Source organism: Marmota marmota, unplaced genomic scaffold (assembly GCF_001458135.2).
Source record: "Marmota marmota marmota unplaced genomic scaffold, marMar, whole genome shotgun sequence".
In the NCBI taxonomy this organism is placed as follows: Eukaryota; Metazoa; Chordata; class Mammalia; order Rodentia; family Sciuridae; genus Marmota; species Marmota marmota.
In genome coordinates, this window is record NW_025999977.1 from 15,925,720 (window position 1) to 15,953,627 (window position 27,908).

Genomic DNA, 27,908 nt, shown 5'->3' on the forward strand with positions numbered 1-27,908 from the left:
GGCGGCGGCGGGGCCGGCCCGGGGGCGCGCGCTCGGGGACGCGCTCATGCAGCGGTTTTCTTCTCCCACAATCCAGAGGCAGCGGTGCAGGAGGGGCGGGGAGTCGGCGGAAGGATATCGACGCGGAGGGAGCAGCGCGTTCCCTTTGACGGCGGGCTCGTAAGTGCTGGTCGGGCGGCGAGGAGTGGGTGTGATGCGGCACTGCGGTTCTGAGGCCGTTACTCCGGCTCCTCCAGAGAGGGCGGAGGAGGAGGCAGGAGTGCGGCGGTGATTTTGTGCCAGGGCTTCCCAGAGGCGCACTGAAAAGGCTGGCGGAGCTCAAGCAGCCGGGGGTTTAGGGACACACATTTAAGCCCCCAGCCCCCGGCAGGGGAAGGGGGCTGGAGGCGAGGCGTGAGAGCTTTGGAGGGATGGTGTCTGCTCGGGGGGAAGGGGCGAACCCTGCCTGTCGGTGGTGAGGGGCTGCGGTCAGGGGAGGCTCTGCGGGTCGAAGCGTCTCCATGCCCACTGGTGGGTGGAACGTGTAGAGCGGAACGCGGGGGTCGAGCCTGGCGGCCTCTCGGACTCCTGACGCGGAATTTCATTTAGCCCACATTGGGATTAATTCATCGGGGGCAGTTTCGCCGGTCCGCTTCCTCCAGGAGCTGGGCAACCTTGACGGGCTTTTTGTCTTGCTCCAGCCCCCTTTCCCTTCCTCCTCCTCCAGATGCCTTTTCTCTGCCCCTCCTCGCCCGGTACAGACATTTCCAGCGCAGGCTACCGCTCGTGGGGGTTCTTGAAGGCGCTTCACGGGATTTCGGCTCGTTTCCCTCGGGGGTTTTTGAGGAGGGAGAGTTCCCCCCCCCCCTCGATGGGATTTTCCTCGCTTGTCGAAATGGACTTTCATTGATTTCTTCTTACTTATTTAACGTTTAGTGGCCAATTCCCTAGGCGTATTTTTGTGGTAGTTCCTTTTTTTTTTTTTAATCCCTTTTCGAATACATAATCTGTAAAATGGAGAACGAAATTTTTACTCCCCTTCTGGAGCAGTTCATGACCAGCCCATTGGTCACTTGGGTAAGTAGGATGTCCTTTATTGCTGTGTTATTTGTGGCTGCAGAGATGGAGGTGGGCGTTTACGTCCTAATGATCCTTCTGTTCTAGGTTAAAACGTTTGGACCCCTGGCTGCAGGAAATGGGACCAACCTGGATGAATATGTGGCTTTGGTGGATGGGGTATTCTTGAACCAGGTCATGCTCCAAATGTAAGTGTTTTTCTTCTTTTTTTAGGTAACTTGTTTTCCTTGAAAAATTACCTACTGTGAACTTGGAGACTTTATGTTTTAAGCCCTTAATTTGGTTCTTTGGCAGAAAATTCAGGTGGTTTAAGAATTGGATCTCGAAAGAAGTGATAATCATATGTGCCCAGCCCATTTATCACAGCCCAGTAATTTTACCTGTTAAAATTGTGAAACTTTTATTTTTCTTTCTGCCTTTATTGTCGTTGATTTGTCTTCAGTACTGAAATCCAAACCACATTGTGTCATCTTTGATAATTGGTAAAACAAGAGAGCATCAGAGAGACAGACACAGACACATATGACTCTGGTTCTCCAAGAGAAAAGAAAAAGACTTTACTATGAAGTTATGTGCATTTGATGCAGAAATGGTGTCTGATTAACCTTTGTGTCCAAGAATAAATGGCTCAAATTTCAAAACAGATGAAGTAATAACAGATTTCAGAAGATAGAATTTTAAACATCAGTTCTGATTGGTGAGGAGGACTGTTGCTGTAGCAAGCAATTTAAATGCCTATAGTAACTAAGTCTGATTAGATGACTTTTATTGTGTGAATTTTGAGATTGCTTAATATATGGTCAATCATTTAAAGGTATTTTTAAGGTTTTGAAATGCAAGTAATTGAAGTCTTGACAGATGATTGAGTAGTCGAATCTTTGTTTTTGTGTTTATAATGTTGAATTAATATTAAGCAGCAGTGTGTTTTTGAGATGGGAATTGGATATTGAAAGCCTATCAGTAGCTGATCAGTGAAATAAAACCTCCATTTTTATCATTGTAGGTATTATAGCATACAAACATACTAAAAACTTCCATGTAGATTATCAAATTGAATATTATAGTTGTGTCTAGAATTATGTGTAGTTAGCCTTATTTCTCATGAATAGACTCTAAAAGTAGTTTGCAACTTTTGATTTGAATTCTTGTCTTATATTGTGTAAAATTATTACATTTTAAATAAATACTTGTTACTTATTACATTTTAAATAAATACTTGTGATAACTTTATATATAAAATAACAATTCTGTATTTCATTGAAAATTATTTTTTCTGTTTATATTTTTGTCTTTAAAGGAGGTTAGAAGTCAAATCCATAAATAATTGTTCCAGTGTTAGCTTCTCTATGTGTTCAGAGATTCTTGTGTTGTTTTTCATGTATATGTTAATCATACAGGGAAGTATTATGTTACTATACTTTTCAGAAAATGTGTTCTTTTTTTGTACAGGCCTCCTAAGAAATACATACATAATCTAAATGTGTGTAAATATTTTTTTCTTTAGAAAGAAAAAAAGAGTAGACATAAATTATTTCCAGCGTTAGTATTTTATTTTTAGTAGCTACCCCATGGAATAACTTCTTCTTTGAAATATTATACTATTTCCTGAACAAAATGGTAGAATGATCAAACTGACTATTTTAGGGAACACAGGACAGGAAGGGTAGCCATTATGATAGATACTTAAAACTCTCCCCCTCTGTGTCTTTACTTGATTATTTGTAGGCAGAAAATTTTAATTTGTGTGCTAAAAAATGTGTATTCACAAAAAATAGGAAATATATTAGTTTTCCACTCTAATTTTTTTTTTGCTGATTTTTTTCCCCAAAGAATGTTTAGATTGTTTTGATTCCTAGTAATTAGCTCATTTCCACTTAGAGTACACTTTTATATTTAAGTAAATATGTTTATATATATCCATACGTATGTGTATATATGACATCCGTGTGTGTGTGTGTGTGTGTGTGTGTTTCATTTGTAAATGAAAAATAATGGTGTTCCAAATAGTGGTTGCCAGGTTTTTTTGGAGAGGACTGGTTGCTTTCTAAACCTCAAATCTGCTGCTTTGTTTTCGGTTCCATCTCTCAGGTTCCTTAAAAGTTTTTTTGGTGTCCTAATTCTGTTCTGAATGACCTATATAAATTAAAGGAAAAGAAAATTTATAAAAGAGAAGTATGTTTTTGCTTTTCTAAAAATTAATTTGCTAAAATCAGATAAGTACAAAATTTTTAATGACCTTTTATTTCAGTGATAGGGCAAATAAACAATATATTATTTTAAAAGCTGTGTTATTACATTTTGAAATCTTAGGATTTTTTTAAAATTAGGATTTCTGATGGGCATGTGATTTAATGTACCTTATTAAGAAAGTGTCAGTTGAAACTCTTGAACCCAGTAAATTAACCTAAAGGTTAACGTTAGTCTAAATAATTTCTAGATTACATTTGGTTATAGAATTTGTGAGCAAGAACCATTTGTAAAACTATTTATATATTTATCTTCAGTACCCTGTGCTTGAAGTTTGTTGAGGTTCTTGGATCTGTGGGTTTGTAGTTTTTATCAAATTTGGAAACTTTTCAGCCATTATTTCTTCAAATATGTATATTTATTATATACATTTGTACCTCCTTCCTCCTTTTGGAAGTCTGATTACATGGGTGTTAGGTTGCTTGACATTGTCTTAAAGATTACTGATGTTCAATTTTTCTTTTGTCTTTTTCTTCGTTTCACTTTGCATAGTCTATTTGATGTCTTCAAGTACATTAATCTTTTCTTCTATAATGTTTAATCTGCTCTTTTTAAAAATTTTTTTTTAGTTGTGGGTGAACACAATACCTTTATTTTCTTTCTTTATTTTAATGCAGTGCTACGGATCAAACCCAGTGCTAGGCAAGTGCTCTACCACTAAACTACACCCCCAGCCCTTTAATCTGTTCTTAATCCCATCATCTTAATTTTCATTTTGGACATTATTGTTTCATCTTTAGAAATTTAATCATTTATATCTTCCATGTTTTCTATAGCTTTTTGGACATAACGGGAGCTCTAACTGGCTTCATGTCCATGTCTACTAATTATATATGTGTCATTTCCTTGAGGTTTTTTTTTTTTTAAATATGTCGTTAGTTGTTGATGGACCTTTATTTTACTCATTTATATGTGGTGCTGAGAATCAAACCCACTGCCTCACGCATGTTTGGCAAGTGCTCTATCACTGAGCCACAACCCAGCCCCTTGAGTTGGTTTTGATTGATATTTCTTCTCATTATGGATTGTATTTTCTTGTATTTATATGCCTTGTTATTTTTTTATTTGGTGCCAGATATTTGAAATTCTACCTTGTTGGTATTGGATATTTGCAGGGTGGGGGTGGGATGGCATACTAGGGATTGAATTTAAGGGCACCTGACCAATGAGCCACATCCCCAGCCCCATTTTGTATTTTATTTAGAGACAGGGTCTCACAGAGTTGCTTAGCGCCTCGCTTTTGCTGAGGCTGGCTTTGAACTCAGATCTTCCTGTTTTAGTCTCCTGAACCACTTGGATTACAGGCCTGTGCCACCTGCCTGGCTGGTATTGAATGTTTTTTTATTCCATTAAATTAAAAAATCTTGAACTTTGTTCTGGGATGCAGTTACTTGCAAACAATTTTGATCTTTTTGAGACTTGCTTATAAGTCGACTTGTTGTATTTATTATTAAGGCAGAACCCTTCTAAGTACTTTGACTAGTGGGAGCAGGAATTGTTTAGTGTTGTTCCCTCTAATGATAGAATTGGTGATTCTTCCATTATCCTTGGATAGGTCCTTTATATTTATATATATTTAGATATACTTCATAAAGTATATCTAAAGAAACACTTAATACAGGCAGTTGGCTGAGAAATGTTCTTTTTTCCTATCAAATCTTGAGATTTCAAAAGTAGATTGGGGGGCGGGGCTAGGGTTGTGGCTCAGTGGTAAGTACTCCTCTGAAAACTTGAGAGATACCGTCTTCCTATACAGCTCTTAGGTACTCTACCCTGTGTATTCCAGTTGCCTTATCTCCAGATTTAATTGTATCTCCTCAATTCAGGAGACCACTTTGCAACTGCCTAGGTTTCCTCTTGCCTATTCCTTGGCCTGGAAACTTTTTCAAGACAATAAGCTGGAGCAGTTGTTGGACCCAGGCTGTTTCTCATCTAACAGAGATCACTGTCCTTTGTTGCCTGATGTTTAATGTCTTAAAAAATGTTTTATATATTTTGGCTTACTTTTTCTAGTTGTTTCAGGCAACTGAGTAAATTTGGTCCCTGTTATTCTATCTTAGCCAGAAGTGGAAATCTGTTTATATACTTTTAATTACATTTTGCTCTGCTGGTCTTATATTACTGCTTTCAGAGGTGACATAGACTTTCATTATAGGAGCCTTACTATAGAATTTTTCCATTCAAAGTGTTTATTAAGTACAGGTATATTGATTAATTTAGTGAGTCTGGTGTTACTGTTTTGGACCCAGACTCTGAAAATGAGGAATTGACTTCTTAATGACATTATTTTCTGATCTTGTCTTACAATTTTGGAAACTGTTCACTGACTTGGGATTCACCGTGTTTAAAGGTGAATCTTGGATTTCATTGAGTAACTCCTCGAGTCAAAGAATCTCTAGGAGCTTGTGACATGGCAGCAGTCCTCTTTAACTAATGGGAAAGGAGAAGCTATTTAGAGATGAGGAATGATAGGCCAGCTCTTCTGTATGCTTCAGGGCATTTTCCTACTTTAACCAAATGAAATATTTTTTTTCTTGGCATTCGTTACCAGACATCAGACTTGGTGACAGTCAAGCAGATATAAATATGTATATATATATATATACACACATTTTTTTTTCTATTTGAGAAGTCATACAGTTTTGAACCAATGTTGAATATATTTTACTATAAGTTTTTAAGGAATTTATGACATATTTAATTTCATAATCCTAAAATTTAAACCTGTGCTACTTATGTTATCTAAGCTGTTAAAAATGTGGATATGTTAGTTTTAAATGTTAGAGTTTTATACTAAGAAAATTATTAGTAGTGTCAGAACAATATTTAGAACTGCTTTCTGTGATTTAACCTCATTAGGTATCTGTAGAGATCTTATTTAGAACAGCTGCTTGTGATATATTTGTTATGACTTTTTTTTTCTTCTTTTAGAATCTAGAATTTGAAGGAACTTTATCATCTGTTGTGAAAATTCCTTTTTATTAAAAATTTTATTTATTGATTGATGCTTGTAGTGCTGGGGATCAAACCAAGAGCCTTACATGGGTTAGATAAGTGCACCAGCACTGAGCTACATTCCCATCTTAAAAAATCCCTTTTTAATTAAAGCCCTGATAATTGATCATGCAACTTCTGTTTAGGTATTTCCTGAGAATCAACTTCATAAAGTATATCTAAGGAAACACTTAATACAGGCAGTTGGCTGAGAAATGTTCTTTTTTCCTATCAAATCTTGAGATTTCAAAAGTAGATTAAGGGGGGCTGAGATTGTGGCTCAGTGGCAGAGTACTTGCCTAGCATGTGAGGCACGGGGTTTGATTCTCAGCATTGCATATAAATAAATAAAAAATAAAGGTCCATCAACAACTACAAATATAAAAATTAAAAAAAATGCCTTAAAAAAAGTAGATTGGGCTAATGTTATGAGTCTAATAACCATCAAATGACATAAAATATGTAGGCTGTTTTACCAGGTATGACATTGACTTTGAATTAACATTAGCCCAATCTACCTCAGTTTTTCTCAGTGGGACTCATAGTTTATATTCAGTTTTGTTTCATGTATTACTTCTTTAAAAACTTGTTGTCTTGATCCATAATCACAAGAAGTTTTCTAAAACACATTTTTACCATGTCGCTCTTCTCTTTAAAATGATCTGTATCTTTCATTGTCTTCAGAATAAACACATTGTTTAAGCATCTAGAATTCTTTGTGATCTGGCTGCCAGCTTCTTTAATTTAGTACCACTCTTCATTGAATGGTCTAATATCCAGCAAATTTGTAATTCCCAAAGACACTGTATTCTCCTATGTTTCTGTGCCATTCTATACACTCTTTCCTCCCTTAGAACACTTATATCTCCTCACTGTTGCTTTCTTTAACTGACTTCTACTTACCTTCACTCCTCCTTTGCCATTCCCTGGCTCCTGCTAGCCTATGTATTCCTTGTGCCTCTATAGGACGTTGCATATGCTTTGATTATAGCATTTATCTCACTGTATTACAATTCTTGGTTTGCTTCACTCTACTGACTTAGCATGTGAGTTTTTTGAAGTTAGGGATTGTATCTTTCATCTGTGTTCCTAGCACAGTGCATGAAATGAATTTGGACAGACTCTGGTTCAGTTCTAGCTGTTCTGCTTATTAGTGTGTGAACTTAAATAATTTGCTTTAGTATCTCCACAGTTCACTTCCTGCATTATAATGGGAGATAATGTTTCCTTCAGAAGCAGGAAGGATTGGACATAATCTTAAGGCCAGGATAGTATCTGTTTTCTCATTTGTTGACCACTGTATCTCCAGTGCTGGTTACTGTCATTAATTCTCCTTTGCTACATCATACCTACATATTTACTTGTTTCACAGTTTAGTTTTGTATGATCTGACTTGGTGTCACCTCTTTAGCAAGCTATGTAACTTCTCAATTTCTTCATTTATAAACGGGGGGTAAAATGAATCACAGGATTATTGTGAGAATCAAATAAAATAATTTTTGCACAGTGTTTAGCATATGGTAAGTGTTTAATAAATGTTAACTCTTGATATCTTCTTTAAAAATTTTAAGTTATAAGTGAACACAATATCTTTATTTTATTTTTTTGTGTGGTGCTGAGAATCGAACCCAGTGCCTTGTAGATGGACACAACATCTTTGTTTTATTTATTTATTTTTTATGAGGTGCTGAGGATCAAACCCCATATCTCACGCATGTGAAACAAGTGTCCAACCACTGAGCTACAACACCAGTCCTGTTTTGTTTTTATTATTATTTATATAATATTTTCCTTCTAGATTCCCTCCCTTCTTTCTTTGTTAAGCATATTTCTACTTATCCTTTAACATTCTGTAAAGTTTCTTGGTAAAGCTAATTGCTTTCTTTGCTATGATTCTGTAGTACCTGCATCAGAGTAGCTGCCGCTCTAGATTTTTGTTAGCATTTTTGTGTAATGATTTGTAACTTCTTGTATATACTATCAGTACTTAACATAGGATCTAGCATGCTGTAAGTTTTCAGTAAATGTTGAGGAATAAATAAAGACATTATAATTTTATAAATTTTCAAAATTTTGGAAATATGCTCTTGTTTAGTATTCTAGAATTTAGTTTTACTTTTTAGTTTGTCTTCCATTTTCCCCTTTTCTTTTTTTCTTTCCCTGTATTCTTATTTGTTTCAATTACCTTTATTGGACATTTTTCCTCCTGTTATGTCTCCATTAATGGGAGGTGAGAATGACAGGTCATGGTCTATGGTTTTGTATGGTATTAAAATATATAATCATTTTTATTTTAGTTTCCAGTAATTCTTCTGATGTTGAAATGTCCCGAATGTTGAGATTTTTGTACATTGCCTTATTTTGTACTGAAGATCTATCTATAGTGATTGCTTAATTCTCATTATAACTCATATCTAGTTAAACTGTAGAAATTATGAGAACCTGGAGAAGAACAAATGAGTTGGTTGCTACATATGGAATATGTATAAATTTTTTAACTGAAAGTTCCCTTTATAACATGTATTAATTATGAGAAACTAGTTCTCACAGTATAGATAGAAAGTAAGACTAATTTTATAATTATATTCTTTTAAAAGGACCCCAGGATCCATGAAAGAGTTTGATATCAGTCTAGGCATAAAGTTTTGATATTTGGATATAATATTTGAGATTTTACTTGATATTGAGATATTTGTACCTCAATTTGATCATTAGTGAACTTGCTGTTTTTAGAGACAGTGTGGTATAAAAGTAAAAAACATGGACTTGAGAGGTTAAGCCCTGGATCAGTCATGTAATGTAGTATTTAACCCATTATTGAAATTGAGATTTAACCTGAAATATTCTCTTTATTCCTGATTTTATTCCTATGCTTTCTTAGTACTATTTTGCTAGGTCAATAAATAACAGAACTAGGTTGATGAGCCAGGCATTGGGGTACACACCTGTAGTCCCAGCAACTCAGGAGGCTGAGATAGGTGAATCATGAGTTTGCAAGTTTGAGCATAGCCTGGGCAACTTAGCAAGACATGTCTCAAAAAAGGTGATGATGGGGGACTTAGGTCAGAGGTAGACCACTGGCCTACTCTGTATGAAGCCTTGGGTCTGGTCTCCAACCCACTAAAAGAAACAAGAACAAAACCCAAAAAAACTAGGTTGATGAAACTCATCAACTTTGAGTGAAAGAAGGCCTGCTTCTAATATTTGTTGAACCCAGGGAAAACGTTTGTTACAACAGGTCTAAATATTTAAAGATTATCAACCAAACTAATAAGTTCTTAGGCATGTTATGGTCTTTTATCTTAATAAATGTATCTTAATAATGGCTTAAAAGGAAGCGTTCAAATTTAAAATTTAGAATTTATAAACTCACAGCAGAATGTGTTGGAGCTACTCTCCTCCCATCACCCTTGGCTCTTTCTGTCACCATAAAGATGTCTCATGCATAGGCATGTCAACACTCTGCATGTGTGTCTAGAATCCAAGCTTTACACTCCCTGTTCCAGACAGCTTCCCCTTGGCCCAAGGGTGTACACATCTGCAGTGTAGTTCATCCTCAAAACACATCTGTTAGAAATTGGGTTAGAGGTAATTGGGCAAGATATTCCAGAGTTCTAGGTACCTGGAATGTTATTTGAAAAGAAGAGTTGGTGACGTATAGGTACATCCTTCTGTTTACATGGACTCCTTTCCTAGTGGAATTGTGTGGCGCGAGAGGGCCACAGTAGGACTCAGCAGAGATCTTTTTTATAGGATATGAATACAATACTCAGGGATGAAGGAGTGAGTCATCAAAGATCATTTCATTTATTGGATAGTTTCTGAGCGCTTACTATATAAAAAACTGTCTGCTAGGTGCTGGAATATGCTTTGTCCACTAATAAGGGGGATGAGCATGTAAGCATTAGAGTATGCTACATGATGAAATTGTGATTAATACAGTGCTGGTACAAAGAGGAAAATGATGATTTACATGGAGGAAAGACTTCTTGGAGAAAGTAGCATTTGAACTGGATATAAAAGTTAACTAAGAGTAATTGGGCTGAGCAGGAGTTCTAAATACTGGGGGGTGTGGAAGGAAAGACATTTTAGGCAAAGACAGTAGCAAGAAAGGGGCATGAATAAAATGGTGGATCAGGAAGTTTTGAGGAAAGTGGAAACTTTTTGCAAGACTATTATAGGAGGGAATCACAAAGGGAGTTAAAGATGAATACAAGTATAGTCATGCAGGGTTGATGGCTTATTTGAAATTGGGAAACCACACATTTGTAGAGGAGCCAGTCATCATGGTTGGGTAAACCAGTAATGCTTAGCTATTCAGAAACTGACAAAAAAGAAAAGTCTGTAGAATTTATTCAGAATGGGAGATTGATAAGTAAGTATGGGATGAGAGAAAAAAAATAGTAGAGATTCTTAAGTGAATAATTGGGGTCTCAGGTGACTAGCATATAAACATTAAAGTGAGGGGAAAAAGCAGATGTCTTCAGGAAGAGGATGATAGGCCAGAGGTTGCAAGAATTGTGCAGGAAGAGTATGTTTTAGAAGAAAAGAAATGAGAGAGGGTGGAAAGACTAGGAAGATGAATTCAGAGGGTACTTAATAGAATTTGAGATTTTGGATTTTGCAATTCTGAATAGTGATTAGAGCCAAGATGACCAATGTGTAAAGGTGGATAAAATGAACTTAGAGGAAAATAATAATTAAAGTTGAGAAGGAACTTCCTTCCTTATTCTTGAAGCTTTGATTTTTTAATTGCTGCTAGTAGTAGAAATGAGGATTAATTCAGAAATTAAAATAGAAAATAAGGCAGTAAATAGTTAATTTTAACAATGTTTTAACTAAAGAATAATAGTGGGGAAGGAAAAAACTGATAACTGTTTATAACTTTATTTATTATTATTTAATTATTGTTATCATTTTGGTACCAGGGATTGAACCCAGGGGTGCTTAATCACTGAGCCACATCCTCAGCTCCCCTTCCTTTAAAAATATTTTTTTAGTTGTAGATGATCATAATATCTTTATTTTATTTATTTTTATGTGATGCTGAGGATTGAATCCAGTGCCTCACACATGCTAGGCAAGCACTACACACTGAGCCACAACTCCAGCCCCTCCCCAGCCCTTTTTTATATTTTATTTTGAGACAGAGTTTTACTTAGTTGTTTAGGGCTACAGTAAGTTGTTGAGGTTGGCTTTGAACTTGCAGTCCTCCTGCCTCAGTCTCTTGAACCTCTGGGATTACAGGTTTGTGCCACCATGCCCCTCTGTTTATAACTTTATATAAATATAATCTTTGTCTTAAAATGAAAAAAAATTAAATGACATATTCTTTTTTTTTTTTTTTTTGGTGCTGGGGATTGAACCTAGGGCCTTGTGCATGCAAGGCAAGCACTCTACCAACTGAGCTATATCCCCAGCCCTGAATAACATATTCTTAATGTGACCTAGTTTCTAGTGAAGACTAGGACAAGAAATTGAACTTCACATTATCATTGACGGCATAACTATTTTCTTTCCCAGGGTGGTGAAGGAGCAAGAAAGATGGTTTAGTTTTAAGTATTGAGTGCTAGTCCTTGATTAAAACCTTGGTAATTATAAACTAGTGAAGGATAAGAAGTTATAGAGAAAACCTAATGGAGACAATACCCTAATACATCTTTACCAACACTGCTTAAAAAGGGTGAACTATAGTAAAATTCCAGTTAACTGAAAATGTTCAGGGAAAATGAGGTGTTGGGTTTTCCCATATTTGAGAGTTAACTTAATTTTTCCAGCTCTTTGTTTAAAATCTTTACAAATGAATTAGATTATATTTATGCTGTTGTAAATAGAATATACATGTAATAATTCAAAATCTTGTATCTCCTTTTATTTTTTTAAATTTATGTTAGTGTTAAATATTGAATATATATCTTAAGACAAATGAATCCAAAGTGTGAATTTGAAAACAAATCTCTTAGTTTGGGATTTCCCCTCCTCTTTTTCTTTAGTTTGTATAGATTTAAAGGTTTCTTTTGAGAGAGGGGTGGGGTGGGGGGAGTGTTAATTAGTTAATGGGAGTAGAATAGGGAACTGTGAGGTTTACAAAAGTTATTTTGACCTTTGGAAACCATGGAGAGTCATGGAAACCTGTATATGGAGGAATTTAGATTTAATTTAAATCTTGAAGAACGATTGTACTTTGGTACATGAAGATAAAGAGAGGAAGATATTTTAGGCTAGGGAAGCAGCTATAGGAAAAAGCATAGTGTATGTATGATTTTAGAGATGGTGAGGAGATTAGCTTATTAGAGGATTCAAGTTGGGGAATAGCAGAGTATAAATTCACATAGGCAAAGTACACCAGATTATGAGAAATTTGGAGATTAACTGGTATAATTTAGAAGGTATATGGCAGGCAATGGAGAACCACTTAAAATTCCTTATTACGTGATTAAAACATTAGATTGATATGGAATTCATTTGCTCATCTAATTTTTATTGAGCCTGTACTATGTACACTATTGTGAGACTGAGAGTACATCACTGAATCAATGCAACTTGAATGTAGGGGTGTTTGAAGCAAGGGTGTGTATTAGGGTTCCCTGAAGGAAAAGAACCAACAGAAGAAAACACACACACATATACACACATAATTATAAAAGAAGATTTATTAGATTCTTTTACATCGTCTGAAGATGGGTAGTCCCAAAAGGCCATCTGCTAGCTGGAGACCTAGAGGAGCTAGTAGCTGCTCAGTTCAAGAAGCTGGAAGCCTAAAAACAGGAAGGACCAATGATGTATCCCTAGTCTGAAATTGAAGGCCTGGAAACTCTGTGGAAAATTGCTGGTAGGAGTCCACATTGGAGGAGTATAGAAGCTGGAGTCTGATGTCTTTGGATGATGCCATCAGCAATAGACATACTCTCTAAAGAAGAGTTGAGTGTGCATCCTCTGCAGTTTCTTCCTTTTTTCTGCTTTTTGTTCCATCCCAGATCCTAGCCTTTTGGACAGTACTGCCCATATTCGGAGCAGGTGTCTCCCCTCACTTTGCTGTTGCACATGCTGATTATCTCTGACAACATCCTCATATATACCCCCATAAGTCTCCTAATCCTAGACATTTCCTTGACATCTCAGTCCTGTCAAGTAGACAATCCAGATTAATCATCATAGGGGGGAATAGAAAGGAGCAAGTAAAGGGGATGAGTGGGCAGTGATAGATGACATCTGAGTTTATGGTGGTCAGGTCCTAGATCACGTTGAGCGGTTATTGGAGAAGGAGCAAATTCAAGAACTGTTTCAAAAGAATTGATAGTATTTTAGATGCAGTGTATGAAAGACAGGGAAGAATGAAACATGATGCTAAGGTTAAGACTGAGCCAGTGCACTCTGGCACATGCCTGTAATCCCAGCAGCTTGGGAGGCTGAGGCAGGAGGATCATGAGTTCAAAGCCAGCTTCAGCAAAGGTGAGGCACTAAGCAACTCAGTGAGACCCTGTCTATAAATAAAATACAAAATAGAGCTAGGGATGTGGCTTAGTGGTCGGATGCCCCTGAGTTCAATCCTTGGTACCACCCCCCCAAAAAAAGAAACTGAGCAGACAGATTATATTTTAAAATATATATTTATAGGAAAAATGAGATTTGGATACTTAATTTTACATAAAATATATATACTTTTTTCTTTATTTGCAACTAAAACCATTTAAATGTATGAAACAGCAATATGTTTTGACAGTGACATCTAATTTTGTGTGAGAACATTTCAATAGCAGTATATTTGTGCTCTTGTTTAAATTTTGTTTTAGAAAGTGCATGTTTCATTTTCAAATTTATTTAGTAGTTGTTTAGGGATGTATTACTATGATTCTTTTGGGCCATTGGAATGCTTGGACAACTACATTTATAGGCTATAACTTATCTGGGAGACTTAATTCTCTGGAAAGTAATTTGCATTTTAATTACTCAGAATTAGTGATCTTATTAATGTTATTTCTATTAATTGTGAATATTCAGCGTTTCATCTGAGCTATTGCTGTCTTCAATAAACTTTTGTTATTCATTGTGTCTTTAAGAAACTTTTGTTATTTGAGAGTATTCATATAATTACTCCTTTCCATGTTATTCTATAAATGTTACTTGTATTGAATTGTATTCTGGAAGAAATTCCTTTCTTATTTGCATGATTTTACAGAGTGTTTTTTTTCCTTAATTGTGCAATATAGAAATTTATTTCAAGTAGTTAATGTTAAAAAAAACTTATATTTTGGTACTGAGGATTGAACTCAGGGGTACTCAACCACTGAGCCACATCCCCAGCCCTATTTTGTATTTTATTTAGAGACAGAGTCTCACCAAGTTGCTTAGTGCCTTGCCATTAATTGCTAAGGCTGGCTTTGGACCTTTGATCCTCCTGCCTCAGCTTCCTGGAGCCACTGGGATTACAGGCATGTATCACTGTGCCAGTCTAAAAACTTTTTTTTAATGTCCAGTATTTATTGTCTACATTTTTCTTTTGAATATTCCATTATCCTCAGTTTTGCTATTCATGGCTATTTTCAAAATATTCTTAAATCTTAGGTCATTTATTGTTTCATCTTTTAAAAATTACTGACCCATTTAATAAATTGGAAGTCCCTGAGGTGGATGTGTTGGCACATACCTGTAGTTCAAGGCCAGGTTGGGCAATTTAGTGAGACCCTGTCTCAAAAAACAAGGGCTGAAGATGTATCTTAATGGTAGAACACCCTGGGATCTATCCCCAGTACCAGCAGATACATAGATGGATGAATGGATAGACAGAGGGAGATAGACAGGCAGACAGATAAATACACACACATACACTTAAATCCCCAAACAGCTTACTTTTCTTGGGCCATTGTAGATCATGCTGCAAATTTCTTTAAGTTTTCTATTAATAATTCCTTACCTTTTTATATGTGTACCTTTTCTCTAACTTGATTAACTTGATGATTTTTTTTTTTTTTTTTTTTNCATGTACACCATGAGCTGATCCCTTTTTTTTTTTTTTTTTTTTTGGTAGTGCTGGGTATAGAACCCAGGGCTTGTGCATGTTAGCCAAGCACACTGCTACTGATTTTTTGTAGATCACATTTGTTTTCAGTGTTACACTTGTTAGACATGGCTCTCTTTTTCTCTTCTAGTTTACTTTTTATTATATTATTTTATTTTTTATTATCTTTAGCAGTACTTGTATAATAGGTACCTGTTAACTTGCCTTTAATTCATGGTTTTATAATGTGGTTAGCATTGATCCTTTTGGAGCACTTTCTGGTACACTGAAAAAGACAAACTAATATTGTTGTAATCGTGTTATACTCTTAATGGGAATCCATTTTCTTAGAGTTGTCCTTTGTGGGAACTTTAAAAAAAAATTGTAGCTGGACAGAATGCCTTTATTTTATTTGTTTTATTTTTATGTGATGCTGAGGATTGAACCCAGTGCCTCACACTAGGCAAGCTCTCTGCTGCTGAGCTACAGCCCCAGCCTGGGAACTTTTTCAATATTAGGGAAATTGATGATGAAAAACAATTTCTTACCTAATTTAAAAACTGATTGACAGTTTCTATGTCTTTATATATATTTTAGTTTGTTGATTAGAAGAGATTATACTTTGGAAAAAGTTTTTAAAGATTTTCTTCATTTTAGAGGTGAACTGTTGAAATTACCAAGAGGGGGAGTTTAGGTTAAGTATTTGTATCCTATTGAGTTAGTAGTGTAGAAGTGAAAGCAATAGTAATTAAGAAGTGTGTTACTGATAGAGGAAATGCCTAACTTTGCATCAGCCCATTTCGGCATTTCTTGAGTCTCTAGGACTGACTATATTTGGAAAGATACTGCCCTAGAATATTGATTTTTTTTTTTTTTTAAAAAGGTGAAAAAAAACCCAAAACTCTGTAACCCTATCTTAAGGTTTAATAAGGATAACAGGTAAAGACTCTGTCACAGCACAGCTACATCAAAATTCATAGCAGCTCAGTTCACAATAGCTAAGCTATGGAACCAACCTAGGTGCCCTTTAATAGGTGAATGGATAAAGAAAATGTGGTACATATGCACAATGGAATATTACTCAGCCATAAAGAAAAATGAAATTATGGCATTTGATGGTAAATGGATGGAACTGGAGGCTGTCATGCTAAGTGAAATTAGCCAATCCCAAAAAACCAAAGGCCAGATGTTCTCTCTGATATGCAGATGCTGACTCACACTAGGTGGGGTTGGGTAGGAGAGTGGAGGCTCATTGGATTGGATGGGGAGAACAGGGATAGGGAAGGGGGATGGGAATGGGAAAGACAGTAGAATGAATTGAACATAACTTTCTTATGTTCATATATTAATATATGACCAGTGTTAACTCCATATCATGTATAACATAAGAATGGGAAGTTATACTCCATGTATGTTTGATATGTCAAAAATACATTCTACTGTCATGTATAACTAAAAAGAACAGATAAAAAAATTCTGTCAAGATCAGTGCTACTCACTTGTCCCATAAACAGTCTTTTTTCATTTTAGTCACTAGTCATGTGGTTAACCACATCACTTTATGAAGGTACCGGTTAACCTAATACTAAGTCCTTAGGTCTCCATTACCAAGGTCAGGAATTGATTTGCCTAATTCAGTGGTTCTCAAAGTGAGATCCATAGACTTCTGCAACCCCAGAGACACTTTGAAGGTTGTCTATCAGGTCAGAATACTTTTCATAAAAATATTAATGTCATTTGCCTTTTTCGCCTGTGTTGAAAAAGCACTGATGGTGCAAAAGTAAAGGTGGGTAAAACTGCTGGCTCCTTGGCATGATCAAGGAGTTGCACCAGATTGGTATTGGTAGTTATTGTATTCTGCATACTGTGCATTTGTAGTTTAAAAAAGTAAAAATTTAAAAATCCAGTTGATTTAAAAATGTCCTTGATGAAACAGTAAAGATTGCTTTATTGTTTTGATCCTTGACTACACACGTTTATTTTAACATTCTGTGGAACAAAATGGAAAGAGTACATAAAACACTTCCATTGCATAATGAAGTATGATTAGCTCAAGGAAATATGTGTGAGTTTTGAGTTGCAAGGTGAACAAATCTTTGTTTTGTGAAGAAATATTTTTATTTGAAAGAACACTGACAAAATTCAGACTTGAGTATTGAGCAGATGTTTTATCAAAAAAATTAAAGTGAGCCTGTAAACAACGGATTATATTTTCAATAATAAAATCTGAATTATGGAAACATAAGCTTGTCAGTTTCTAAGTATTTAAAGACTTTTCTGATGAGGTCAGAGGTGATAGTGATTTTTTTAAAATTCTGAATAAAATATGCTAACATTTGGAAGATCTTTATTATAAACTCAGAGAACCAATATTTTCAAAATGACTAGTGTAAGATGTTAAGAAATCCACATTCATCCATTCAGCATGCCAGATAGACCATTGGTTTTTAATGTCAGAGTAAGGAAAGTTGAACAATATGGTGTCACAGTTTACCTCGCAACCAGGTACCTCTCACTGAATTTTTGTAGTGTCAGAGAAGAATACTGAGCCACAACCCTAGCCCTTTTTCATTCTATTTACTTATTTATTTGTTAAGCATTTTTTTTTAGTTGTAGGTGGACACAATATCTTTATTTATTTATTTTTATGTAGTTCTGAGGATCAAATCCAGTGCCTCACAAGTGCCAGGCAAATGCTTTTCCACTGAGCCACAAGCCCAGCCCCTTTTTTATTTTTTATTTTAAAACAGGGTCTCACTAACATTGCTTAGGGCCTTACTGAGTTACTGAGGCTCGCCTTGAACTTTTGATCCTCCTGCCTCAACCTCCTGAGTCCCTGGGATTACAAGCATGCACCACCACACCTGGTTAACTATTAAAGAGATTTAGGAAGATAAAAAAAAGTTACTTCCACTGATATTTTTTCTGTTTTGGAAAAGATATATTTCTAAATATACTCTTTGTGATAGTAAGTATAATATTTTTAGATGAATTAATAAAGTTAAATTTTTTAATACAGTAAATATAATAAGCAAATTTCTGTAGATTTGGGGGTCTTTAATAATTTTAAACAGTGGGAAAGGATTTTGAAACCTAAAAGTTAGAATACGAATAGATTAATATTTGAAGGGTTCATGTTTACCCATTCTGTAGGAAATAAAGGGTACGTCTTCAGCCATCTTCTCCAGTTTAGATAAAACCAAAGTTACATGTATGTAGTATTGGATTTTAATAAGTTTTCTGTGCATTTGCAATTTTTAAATAAAGCTTTACTTCTTTTATTAAATTAGTGAATATCTTGGTGGGCTATTAGCTCAGATTTGGACTTATTAGAAGATGCCAGATTTTTCTTTAATCTTTAAAGGAGTAATTCAGTGTGTTTAAAATTATGAGAATAAATCTGTAGGTGGTAGTTACAATACATACTGTGCCAAACATGTTTATTATTGTGAAGATCAAAATAGGGGCTGGGGTTGTGACTCAGTAGTAGAGCACTTGCCTAGCTATATGCAAAATTGCTTGAGGCTCTCTTTTACTGCCATATTACATATGTGTGAGGCACTGGTTTCAATCCTCAGCATCACATATAAATAAATGAATAACATAAAGTTTCATCAATGCCTAAAATATATTTTTTTAAAAAAGATAAAAATAATTAATGCATGTGAAAATATTCTGCAGATTTGTAGAAGATTATATTAGTATTAAGTTGTATTGTTAGCTTCCATGTGTAGTGATTAAATTTGTGAAACAGTATGACAGTGAGAATACAATATTTTTAGATGAATTAATGTGAATTAATTAAGTTTATGGGCTACCTTTAAAAAAAAGGATACCTTTTTTTTTTTTTTTTTAAAAAGCCATTTATTTCACTGATTAATACTAAGTATTAATACTTAATATTTCAATAGACCTCGATAGTGATAATATTTACCAGATTAACTATATTCATAAAACATTCTGATTTATGTGTATTTTAAGTTAGATATGAAACTCAGTTATTTCAAAAGTTCCATAGTTATGTATTTATATAACAAAAAATTTCAAAAAAACCCCAAAATTCTATACAACTAGTTTTAAATTATAGAGACATGATCAAAAGCATGAACACATGTAGCAAAAGCGCTGATGGTGCATCAACACAGAACAGATGGTCCAAGAGGACACACAACAGCTTTGCAGTCTGGATAGAAGAGCATAAAGCCATTAAAACTATCAGATTTCTGTTTCTCATATATATTAATCAATGAATAAGACATAATCCTCAGTTGTGCAAGGACTAAATCTCAGTGTATTAATGTTGCAAAATTGCTAACTTTTCCTTCATCTTTTCTCCTAATTTAAAAATAGATGTATACAGTAGAAAATAATACTATTACCTGTTTATTATTTAATTGAAATTAATGCAACTTGTCATAAATAGGTCATTTATAAATGCAAAATTGCTTGAGGCTCTCTTTTACTGCCATATTGCATTTAACTTCTGACTGGAAGATTTGAGCTATGTTGCTAGACTGTTTGTCACTAAAACATTTTTCATTTCCATCTTATAAAAAAGGTTGTTTGATCTGCGATTGTGTTACCTTGGAAATAGCTGTGTATGATTAGAAAAGTACTTGTTCATACTGCACATGGTACATAGGTACCATTTAATAGCTCATCTTTTATTTTAGAAAATGGCCTTTCCATATATATTCTTTTAAAAAAGGTATGCATTTAAAGAGCCTTAAACAACTTTGTTAATTATGATTATATATTCTGAATTAATCTTTGTTCAGCATTTTGAATATTAAACAAAATAAAAAGCGTAACAGTGTACTATTTGGAATACTTAATTGATCACAGTTTCTTTCTTTTTTTTTTTTTTTTTAGAAAATTTTAGAATCATAGTATATTCAGTTTGTTTAAATTACTACACAGAGGTTTTTAAATTAGATGTTCCCTTAAATAAATACCTTGAAATACAAGAATGGGGATGTTACAGAAGAATTATATTGTTTGGTTTATGCTTAGTCTCATGGATTTCTTATGACTCTGAATCCTTAGCATTTAATTCAACATATAATACAGTTTTATTAAATATGCTTCTGCTAAATAATAAGCAATTATAAATATTTTAACTTAGAATTATAAATATTTAATTATAAATATTTTTATTTTTAATTATAATTATGATTGTAATGCATTCCACTCTTGTCATGTATTAAGAAATAAAAATAAATTAATAAAAATAAAATAGTCATCCCAACATGCAAAAAAAAAAAAAAAAAGAAGTAGTAAATAAAATGGACAGGCTTCATGAAGCAAAAAATTTTTTGGAGATGCTTTTCACATCTCCTTAAAAACATGTTTTGCATAATTAAAAGGGTTAGTTAATACCAAAGGGTTTATAACAAAATCCAGAAATTCACTGTTCTTTCTCTCCCCTTAGTTCCATTCCCCAGAGTAAAAACTTATAATTTTTGGACAAAAAATTTCCTATTTTTTATATGTATTATTTATAGTTACATAATATGCCTACTTTGGTATTTATTGGTTTATTGCTTTTAGACATTGTCTGTAGATATCCTGATAATGGCAGATAAGATTTTATCTTTTTTATGTCTCTTTATCTGTATTTCTCCTTACCCTGTCCTGATAAAACAGTAATTACAAGTTTACTTGTTAGTAATCAGTACCTACATTACTGTAACTTTAAAATATTTGCTGCCAAATTAGGTATTATTTTTCTTGAAGTCACTAAGTGTGTTGATTTGCATAATTTTCTGTAAATTCATCCTTAAATATTCAACTGTTTTTCATAGAAGTGGAACTTACTTTTTAGCAGTTTAACCTGAGGGCAGTTTTTCTCACATGTAAAGATCATATCTTTCGGGCAAAAGGACATGTTTTCTATGATCCTAACATATGTCAGAGTGACCCTTTCTCATATTAGACGTGCATCAAATGGGAAACCTGAGCCTTGTAATTGAAAGTTTATTGCTTTCTAGATTCATGCCTAGAATGTTTAGTGGTTATCCTGGCCTCAAAGTGCAGAAAGTTTATGGTAATAGACTATGAAGTAGGAACTTTGCAGTTCTGTTTCATACTAAAATAACCTTCAACCAAGTGCAAGGTAGATTAGAAACTGAAACTGGGGATTTGAAGTGCCTGGATGTTAGCCTAGTCAACCAAAGAACTTCATTATTCTCCCGAGTTTCTTAATGAGTCTACCAGATCATAGAAGTCCTCTCGGATCTCATGTATTCATTTCAAAGATTTGCAGATACAAAGCAGCACGGTTTTATAAAGGATGTAGAAAACTTTTATTTCAATCTCTTTATGATTTCTGTTCAATGTAAGGCTGTTTTTAGGTTTGAAAGTATTTTTCTCCTCAAGTTTTTTAAATATTTTCTCTAGCTCAAGTTGTATTTTTCATTTTCCCTTCAATTTCTAAAAAAATTAATCTGATACCATTAATATATAAAAATTAAACTCTTTCTTATGTATACTCAGAATTAATTGTTAAAAGCATGTTTTCTCAAAAGCTAGAAGAACTTAACGTGAACTTAGTTGTTTTTACAAAAAAGATTTGATTAAACCAAAATTTTAAATTCTGAAACCTGAGTAATTCTTAGAAGAGCTTTATGCAAAGGAGACTTTCAGACTTCCTAAAAACTGAATAAATTTTGAGATACCACTTGAAAAGTGTTAAACATAAAATTTAAAAGAAAAATTTTAAAACTTATTTGAGGTCTGTGAATGTAGCTCAGAGATAAAATGTTTGCCTAGCATGTACAAGGCCCTGGGTTCGATCCCCAGCACTACAAAATAAGAAAAATATTTATTTGAAAAAATAAATCAGTTTAAAGAAAACAGAGAAACTTGATAACATTGTGTTGTGTCACAAGATAATATTTGCATCATAAAATTTGTTAAAGTGAAAGTGAAGTCACAAGCCAGGCATAGTGAGGATGGCCTGGAATCCTCCTGGCTTGGGAGCCTGATGCAGGAGGATTGTGAGTTCTAAGCCAATCTCAGCAAAAGTGAGGAGCTAAGCAACTCAATGAGACCTTGTCTCTAAATTAAATACAAAAAAACAGGGCTGAGGATGTAGCTCAGTGGTCAAGTGTCCCTGTGTTCATTCCCTGGTACCCCCCCACAAAAAAATGAAACCACAAATATATTAGGATACTATTAATTTCATTGACTGGTCCAAATTATGTTGTCATGAAGTAATGAGCTAAACTATAAATAGGTATAGTGTTTTTGTTTATAAATGTCACTGTAATGAACTGGTGGGAAAAGGACAAATCATCTTTAGTTACTTTCTGTGAAAACAGAATTAGGAATATGCTCAAATTTTACAGGTAATATTGCTTGAACCTTTCTGTCATTTTTTTCCTTTGTTTTCCTAAAAGATCCTTTAAGAGAAAAGTCTAAAAAAGAATAAAGGGAAAAAGCACTAGGGAAGAAAATTACAGGTTTGGACTTCAACTTTCTGATTTATAGTGAAACTAGGTTTCTGTCAAGTATTTTCTTACTCTAAATATTATCAGTGTGTGAATAGGAACAGTCATGGGTGAGAGGTATATAAGGGGTTCCAAATATATAATAAAATAGAAATAAAAAGATGGAAGAATGCTTTAGAGCTAAGGTATTTATTGAATGCTTATGGTTGCAACTTAAATTTATATAACTATAGGTGAACTTAACACTGGGGTTGTTTCTACTTGGTTTTCCCAGTTACAGATGAACTTTTCTCCACAATGAAAGCTTGACTGACTGAAGTTTTTATACATATTAAGTAATATAATTGGTATAGTAGGTATTCAGTGAGTACTTGTATAGCTCACTGACTAAAAATGTACTGGAGTTGATTATATAAGCCAAGATTTTTCCCTTTGGTTGTCTGAGTTCTTAACCATGACTTCCTGGCCATGCTGCTATTTGGCTTTGTTTGCCATGACACATGACTTGACTGCTATGCTATAGTCTCCTTGTTTTTATAAGACTAACTAGTTCTGGTTGGTGCTTTGACTTCATAGACCCAGTTTTCCATTTAAATTCTCATTTGCCTTGGGCTGGTCTGGTTTTACTCATTGTTTCCCCTACAGTAAGCATTAATCTGTCACAACTCATATTCAGCCTGCCTTACTAGTATTCTTCCTTGTTCTGCAGATAAGTACTCTGTTATTCAGGTGTCTTTGAAACAGAAACTTTAGTGGGGAGCATCTATTCCAGGCTGTCAATTGAGTGATTTTGGAAGAATGTAATCTCATAACTCATTAGAGATAAAGAATTTAAAAAACATTGTGCAAAATCCTGATCATTTATTTTCAGTAGAAAAGTGGATGAAATTTAAGGCAAATGAATATTTTACAGTTTATAGTAGAAGAGATTAAAATGGTCAATACACATGAAAGATTCTCATGGTTAATATTGTAATCATGGAGTTACCAGTTACAACATAAAAGCACAATTGCTTGATACCTGTAAAATGTAAAATGGTAAAGGTATGTGAGAAAAGGGATTATGAGTGGGAGTATAAATTCTGACAGCCATTGCGAAGATCTTTTTGGCAGCGTTTATTAGAAATGAAAATACATATACCTTATGCCCCAATAGTTCTTCTCTTTACTTCAGAAAAAACCTCGAACATGTGATGTATGTATGAGAAAACACCGCCTATTGCTGCATTGTGTATAATAGTGAAATTTAGGAATGATTTATCAATGAATAAGTGAATAGAAAACAAGTAGCACACTTGATATGAATTGAGAGCAAGGAATTGGGTCTTGCTTGAGCAGGTAGGGATCCCTTTGGGGAAAGGAGCCATATAAAGGACTTTATTTGACCTTCTTGGGGTGGCAGTTGTTGATGTGACCACACATGTTGTTGTGGCATTTGACAACACAGGGTGAAGGTGGACATAACACTTCTAACAGATAATCATGTCACAGTTATACTTCTAGGCAAGCTCGTACAGGGAAGGCTCAGTGATGCCATCTTGCAGGTGAAGCACTAAGTGCAGCAGGGTGGACTCTTACAGGATGTTGTAATCTGATAGAGAATAGCCATTCTGTCCTCCAGATGTTTGCCCACAAATAGCAGACACCACTGATCAGGTGGGATGCCTCCTTATCTTCGATTTTGGCTTTGGCATTCTCAGTTGTGTCACAAGGGTCAACCTTGAGGATGATGATCTTGCCCATCAGGGTCCTCACAAAGTGCATCTCTGTGTCTGCCATTGGGGGCCTCGTTGAAGAAAAAGAGCAGTTTTAATTTCTTATACAGTAAATAGTGATAACTATAGCACACTAAAACAAAAGTTGTTTGAGGTCATCAGCTAAGATTGTAAAGGAGACTCAAGGCCTCATAATTGGAACATTGCTGAAATAAAGCACCATTCATTCTAATTCATCTAGGGAAGGACCTGAAGGCATTAGTAGTGCAATGGGCTGTGAGAAAAGGAGGTGGTTTAAGGAATGAGAGTTTTCTATTCAGCTTGTATTCCATACTGGGTAGATGTCAATTTCTTGACTTCTCTGCATCCTTATGTGGAGGATTAAATTCTGTAATCATGGGAAAATATAAAATATAATATAAATATAATCAGGATGTCTTGATTTATTATCTGTCATTTAAGCTGGCATCATCTTTCTATAGCTTGGCCTGTTTCTCTTAATGAGAACCTAGCTTGTACATGCTTGTCTTCTGGCCTCAACTTAACCATCTATTCTGATGCCACCATTTTAATTTTATTTCCCATTCTTAATTACGGCCTTACTCTTTCTGCTTCAGTTTGTCCTTATAATCATTCAGCCCATTGCTTTAATTGAATCTACAAAGTTTATCAATATGAAAGTATTAACTTGCATTATCCACTTCATTCTTTATTTCTTTAGAACATTTGCTCAAATATAATCTCCATTACCGGGGGAGGATAAGTAACATTTATTGGGTTATTAGCCAGTAGTTTAAATTCTTGATTTAAGTGGATTCGTTTTGGTTTAGTAAAATATATATTCAAAAGGAATAAGCCAGGCTCAGTCACGCACATCTGTAATCCCAGCAATTACAATCCCACTGAGGCAGGAGAATGGCAAGTTTGAGGCCACCCAGGGCAAATTAACAAGAACCCATCTCAAAATGAAAATTAAAAAAGTCTGGAGATGTAGCTCAGTGGTAGAGCACACCTGGGTTCAATCCCCAGTACCAGTTTCTAAAAGTGAGGGTTTGGGTTAGGACTAAGGTGTTATTCATCTCAGGAATGGGGAGAGAAAACATGAGAATAAAGGACAATGTCTGACCCAGGTTTCAAATTTATTTTGCCACTGATTTTGGAATATCAGATGTATTTGTGTTAGTTAGAAGCACAAAATACATGACAAAACATCTGTCTTTTTGTATCCAATAATGAAAATGTTTACACAATTTTATAAACAAAATACAGGATTAATCGTGTTTCAATGTATTATTAGTACATTTAATTATTAGTACATTATACCTATACATGATAGTGAGGTTCATTTTGACATACTCATACATGTATGGGCTATAATTTACTACATTTCATTCCTCAGTACCTCTTCCTGCCCAACCCTTCTCCCCGTCACATACCACCTCATTCCCCTTCCTCTATTCCACTGGCCTTCTTTCCATCTATTAATGGTTTTTATAAATTCTACTTTTTAAGTATACGTAAAAGTGGAATTCATCATGGTACATTCACGTATACACACAGCATAGTTTGCTCAACCTCATTCTGCGTTGTCTCCCTTACCTGTTCTTCCCCCATCGCCTTCAGACCTGCTCTTCCACTCCACTGATCTCCCTTTCTTTCATGGGGTTCTAGCTTTTTCCCCCTTATTTTCCTGTAGCATCCAAATATGAGAGAAGATGTTTGACCCTTGACTTTCTGATCTGGCATAGATCATTTTACCATGATATTCTTCATTTCCATCAATTTGCTAGGAAATGCTATAATTTCATTTTTCTTTTTGGCTGAGTAAAACTTCATTTTGTGTGTGTGTGTGTGTGTATCTCTCTCTCTCTCTCTCTCTCTCTCTCTCACACACACACACACACACACACATATACATATACATGCACCACATTTCTTTATCCATTCATCTGTTGATGGACATCTGGACTGGTTCCATAACTTGGCTATTGAACTGCTAGAAATATTGATGTGCCTATATCACTATAGTATGCTATTTTTAGTTCTTTTGGATAAATATTAAGAGTGGTTCCATACCTAGTTTTTTGAGGAATATCCATACTGCCTACCAAAGCAATTGTATTAATTTGCAATCCCACCAACAATGTATGAATGGACTTTTCTCCCAGAGTCTTGTTAGAATTTATTGTTGTTATTTGTATTCTTGATGATTGCCATTCTAACTGGAGTAAGATGAAACCTCAATGTAGTTTTGATTTACATTCAATGTAATTGTAAAGCATTTTTCAAATTTCTTTCAGTAATCCAAAATCGGAGAGTCAGAGAGTAAATAAAAAAGTCAACAATGATGCTTCACTTAGAATTCATAATCTATCCATTTTGGTGAGACAGATAAAATTTTATTACCAGGTAAGTGTTCCTTTATTTAAATCTGGGATTTTAATAACAACTTACATGTTTACATTGCTGTGCTATTTAGTAACACTAATTGAATAAATCTTAAATGCTTAAGTCCTTATTATATGCCAGGTCCTGGATTATTTACTGGACATTCTTAAAATATTTAAAATATAAGACAACACTTTTTAATTATTTAAAATTAAAAATTACTGCATTTTATGTAGTTTTAAGACCAGTTCTGAGTTTTATGAGAATTTGCATAATGTAATACTTTGTTAGTCTACAGAATTATGCTTTTGAAGAGTATGTTTTTAATTGTCTTTCAAAAAACTTGAATTGGGTGTATATTTCAGATTTTAAATTAGAGTATTCTTAAGGCTATCATTATTCCTCTAACAATTGTTTTGACTGCATTATGCAGATTTTAGTTTGGTATATCTTAAAATGTTTATGCATTTTCTAATTTCTACTACGCTTTATTTCAGTTACAAGTTTGTAGAGAAGTGTACTTTTACATTTCCAAACTTTTTTTTTTTTTTTTCAGTTTTTGAATGTTTTTATTTTGATTTTTGGTCAAAGATATGGTTTCTTATGGTTCTGATTCTTTGATGTTTGTTGTTAATTATTTGGCTTGGCCTTATTAATTTTTGTCTCTTGAAAAAAAGTTAAAATGCCTTTTTGTGATGGTGGATTTGTCAAGCTTTCTGTTACATGTTTCGAAGCAATGTTAGTAGGTGCAGATTAACTTTAAAATTATTAAATCTTTCTCAAGAATTGGATCATTTACCAGTAATTCTAAATTTTTTTCTTATTAGTAAAAAATTTTTTTACTTTTTGTTTTTTACAGAGATGACTCTCAAAATTATACCTTTCATATTTTCATACTTAAAATAGCAAAGGCCAAAGTTAGTCAACATCATTATACCTTTGTGGAATAGTACTATGACCTTACAAGCTTTAACTCTATTTATTCTCTCTCATAACTTTAAAGCTTTTATTTTATTTTTGTGTTTGTTTGATGTGGTGTTCAGGAAGCAAACCCAGGGC

General features: G+C 34.4%; 1 protein-coding gene across 7 annotated transcripts in view; it reads left to right on the forward strand.

The window, feature by feature from the left end:
• The first annotated feature begins 159 nt into the window (after positions 1 to 159).
• The window catches only part of Ccdc88a (coiled-coil domain containing 88A), a 126,074-nt gene continuing 98,325 nt past the window's right edge, over positions 160 to 27,908 (forward strand). For 5 of the 7 annotated variants that reach the window (XR_007348067.1, XM_048804318.1, XM_048804321.1 and 2 more), the window contains exons 1-3: positions 162 to 1,056; positions 1,144 to 1,244; positions 26,762 to 26,870. Coding sequence is in view for 6 of the 7 variants with exons in the window: in XM_048804318.1 (XP_048660275.1) it covers positions 994 to 1,056; positions 1,144 to 1,244; positions 26,762 to 26,870 (273 nt within the window). In the remaining variant the exon portion in view is untranslated. Of the gene's footprint in view, positions 1,057 to 1,143; positions 1,245 to 26,761; positions 26,871 to 27,908 lie in introns of all 7 variants that reach the window. The other 2 variants (XM_048804316.1, XM_048804317.1) reach the window with 1 other exon arrangement.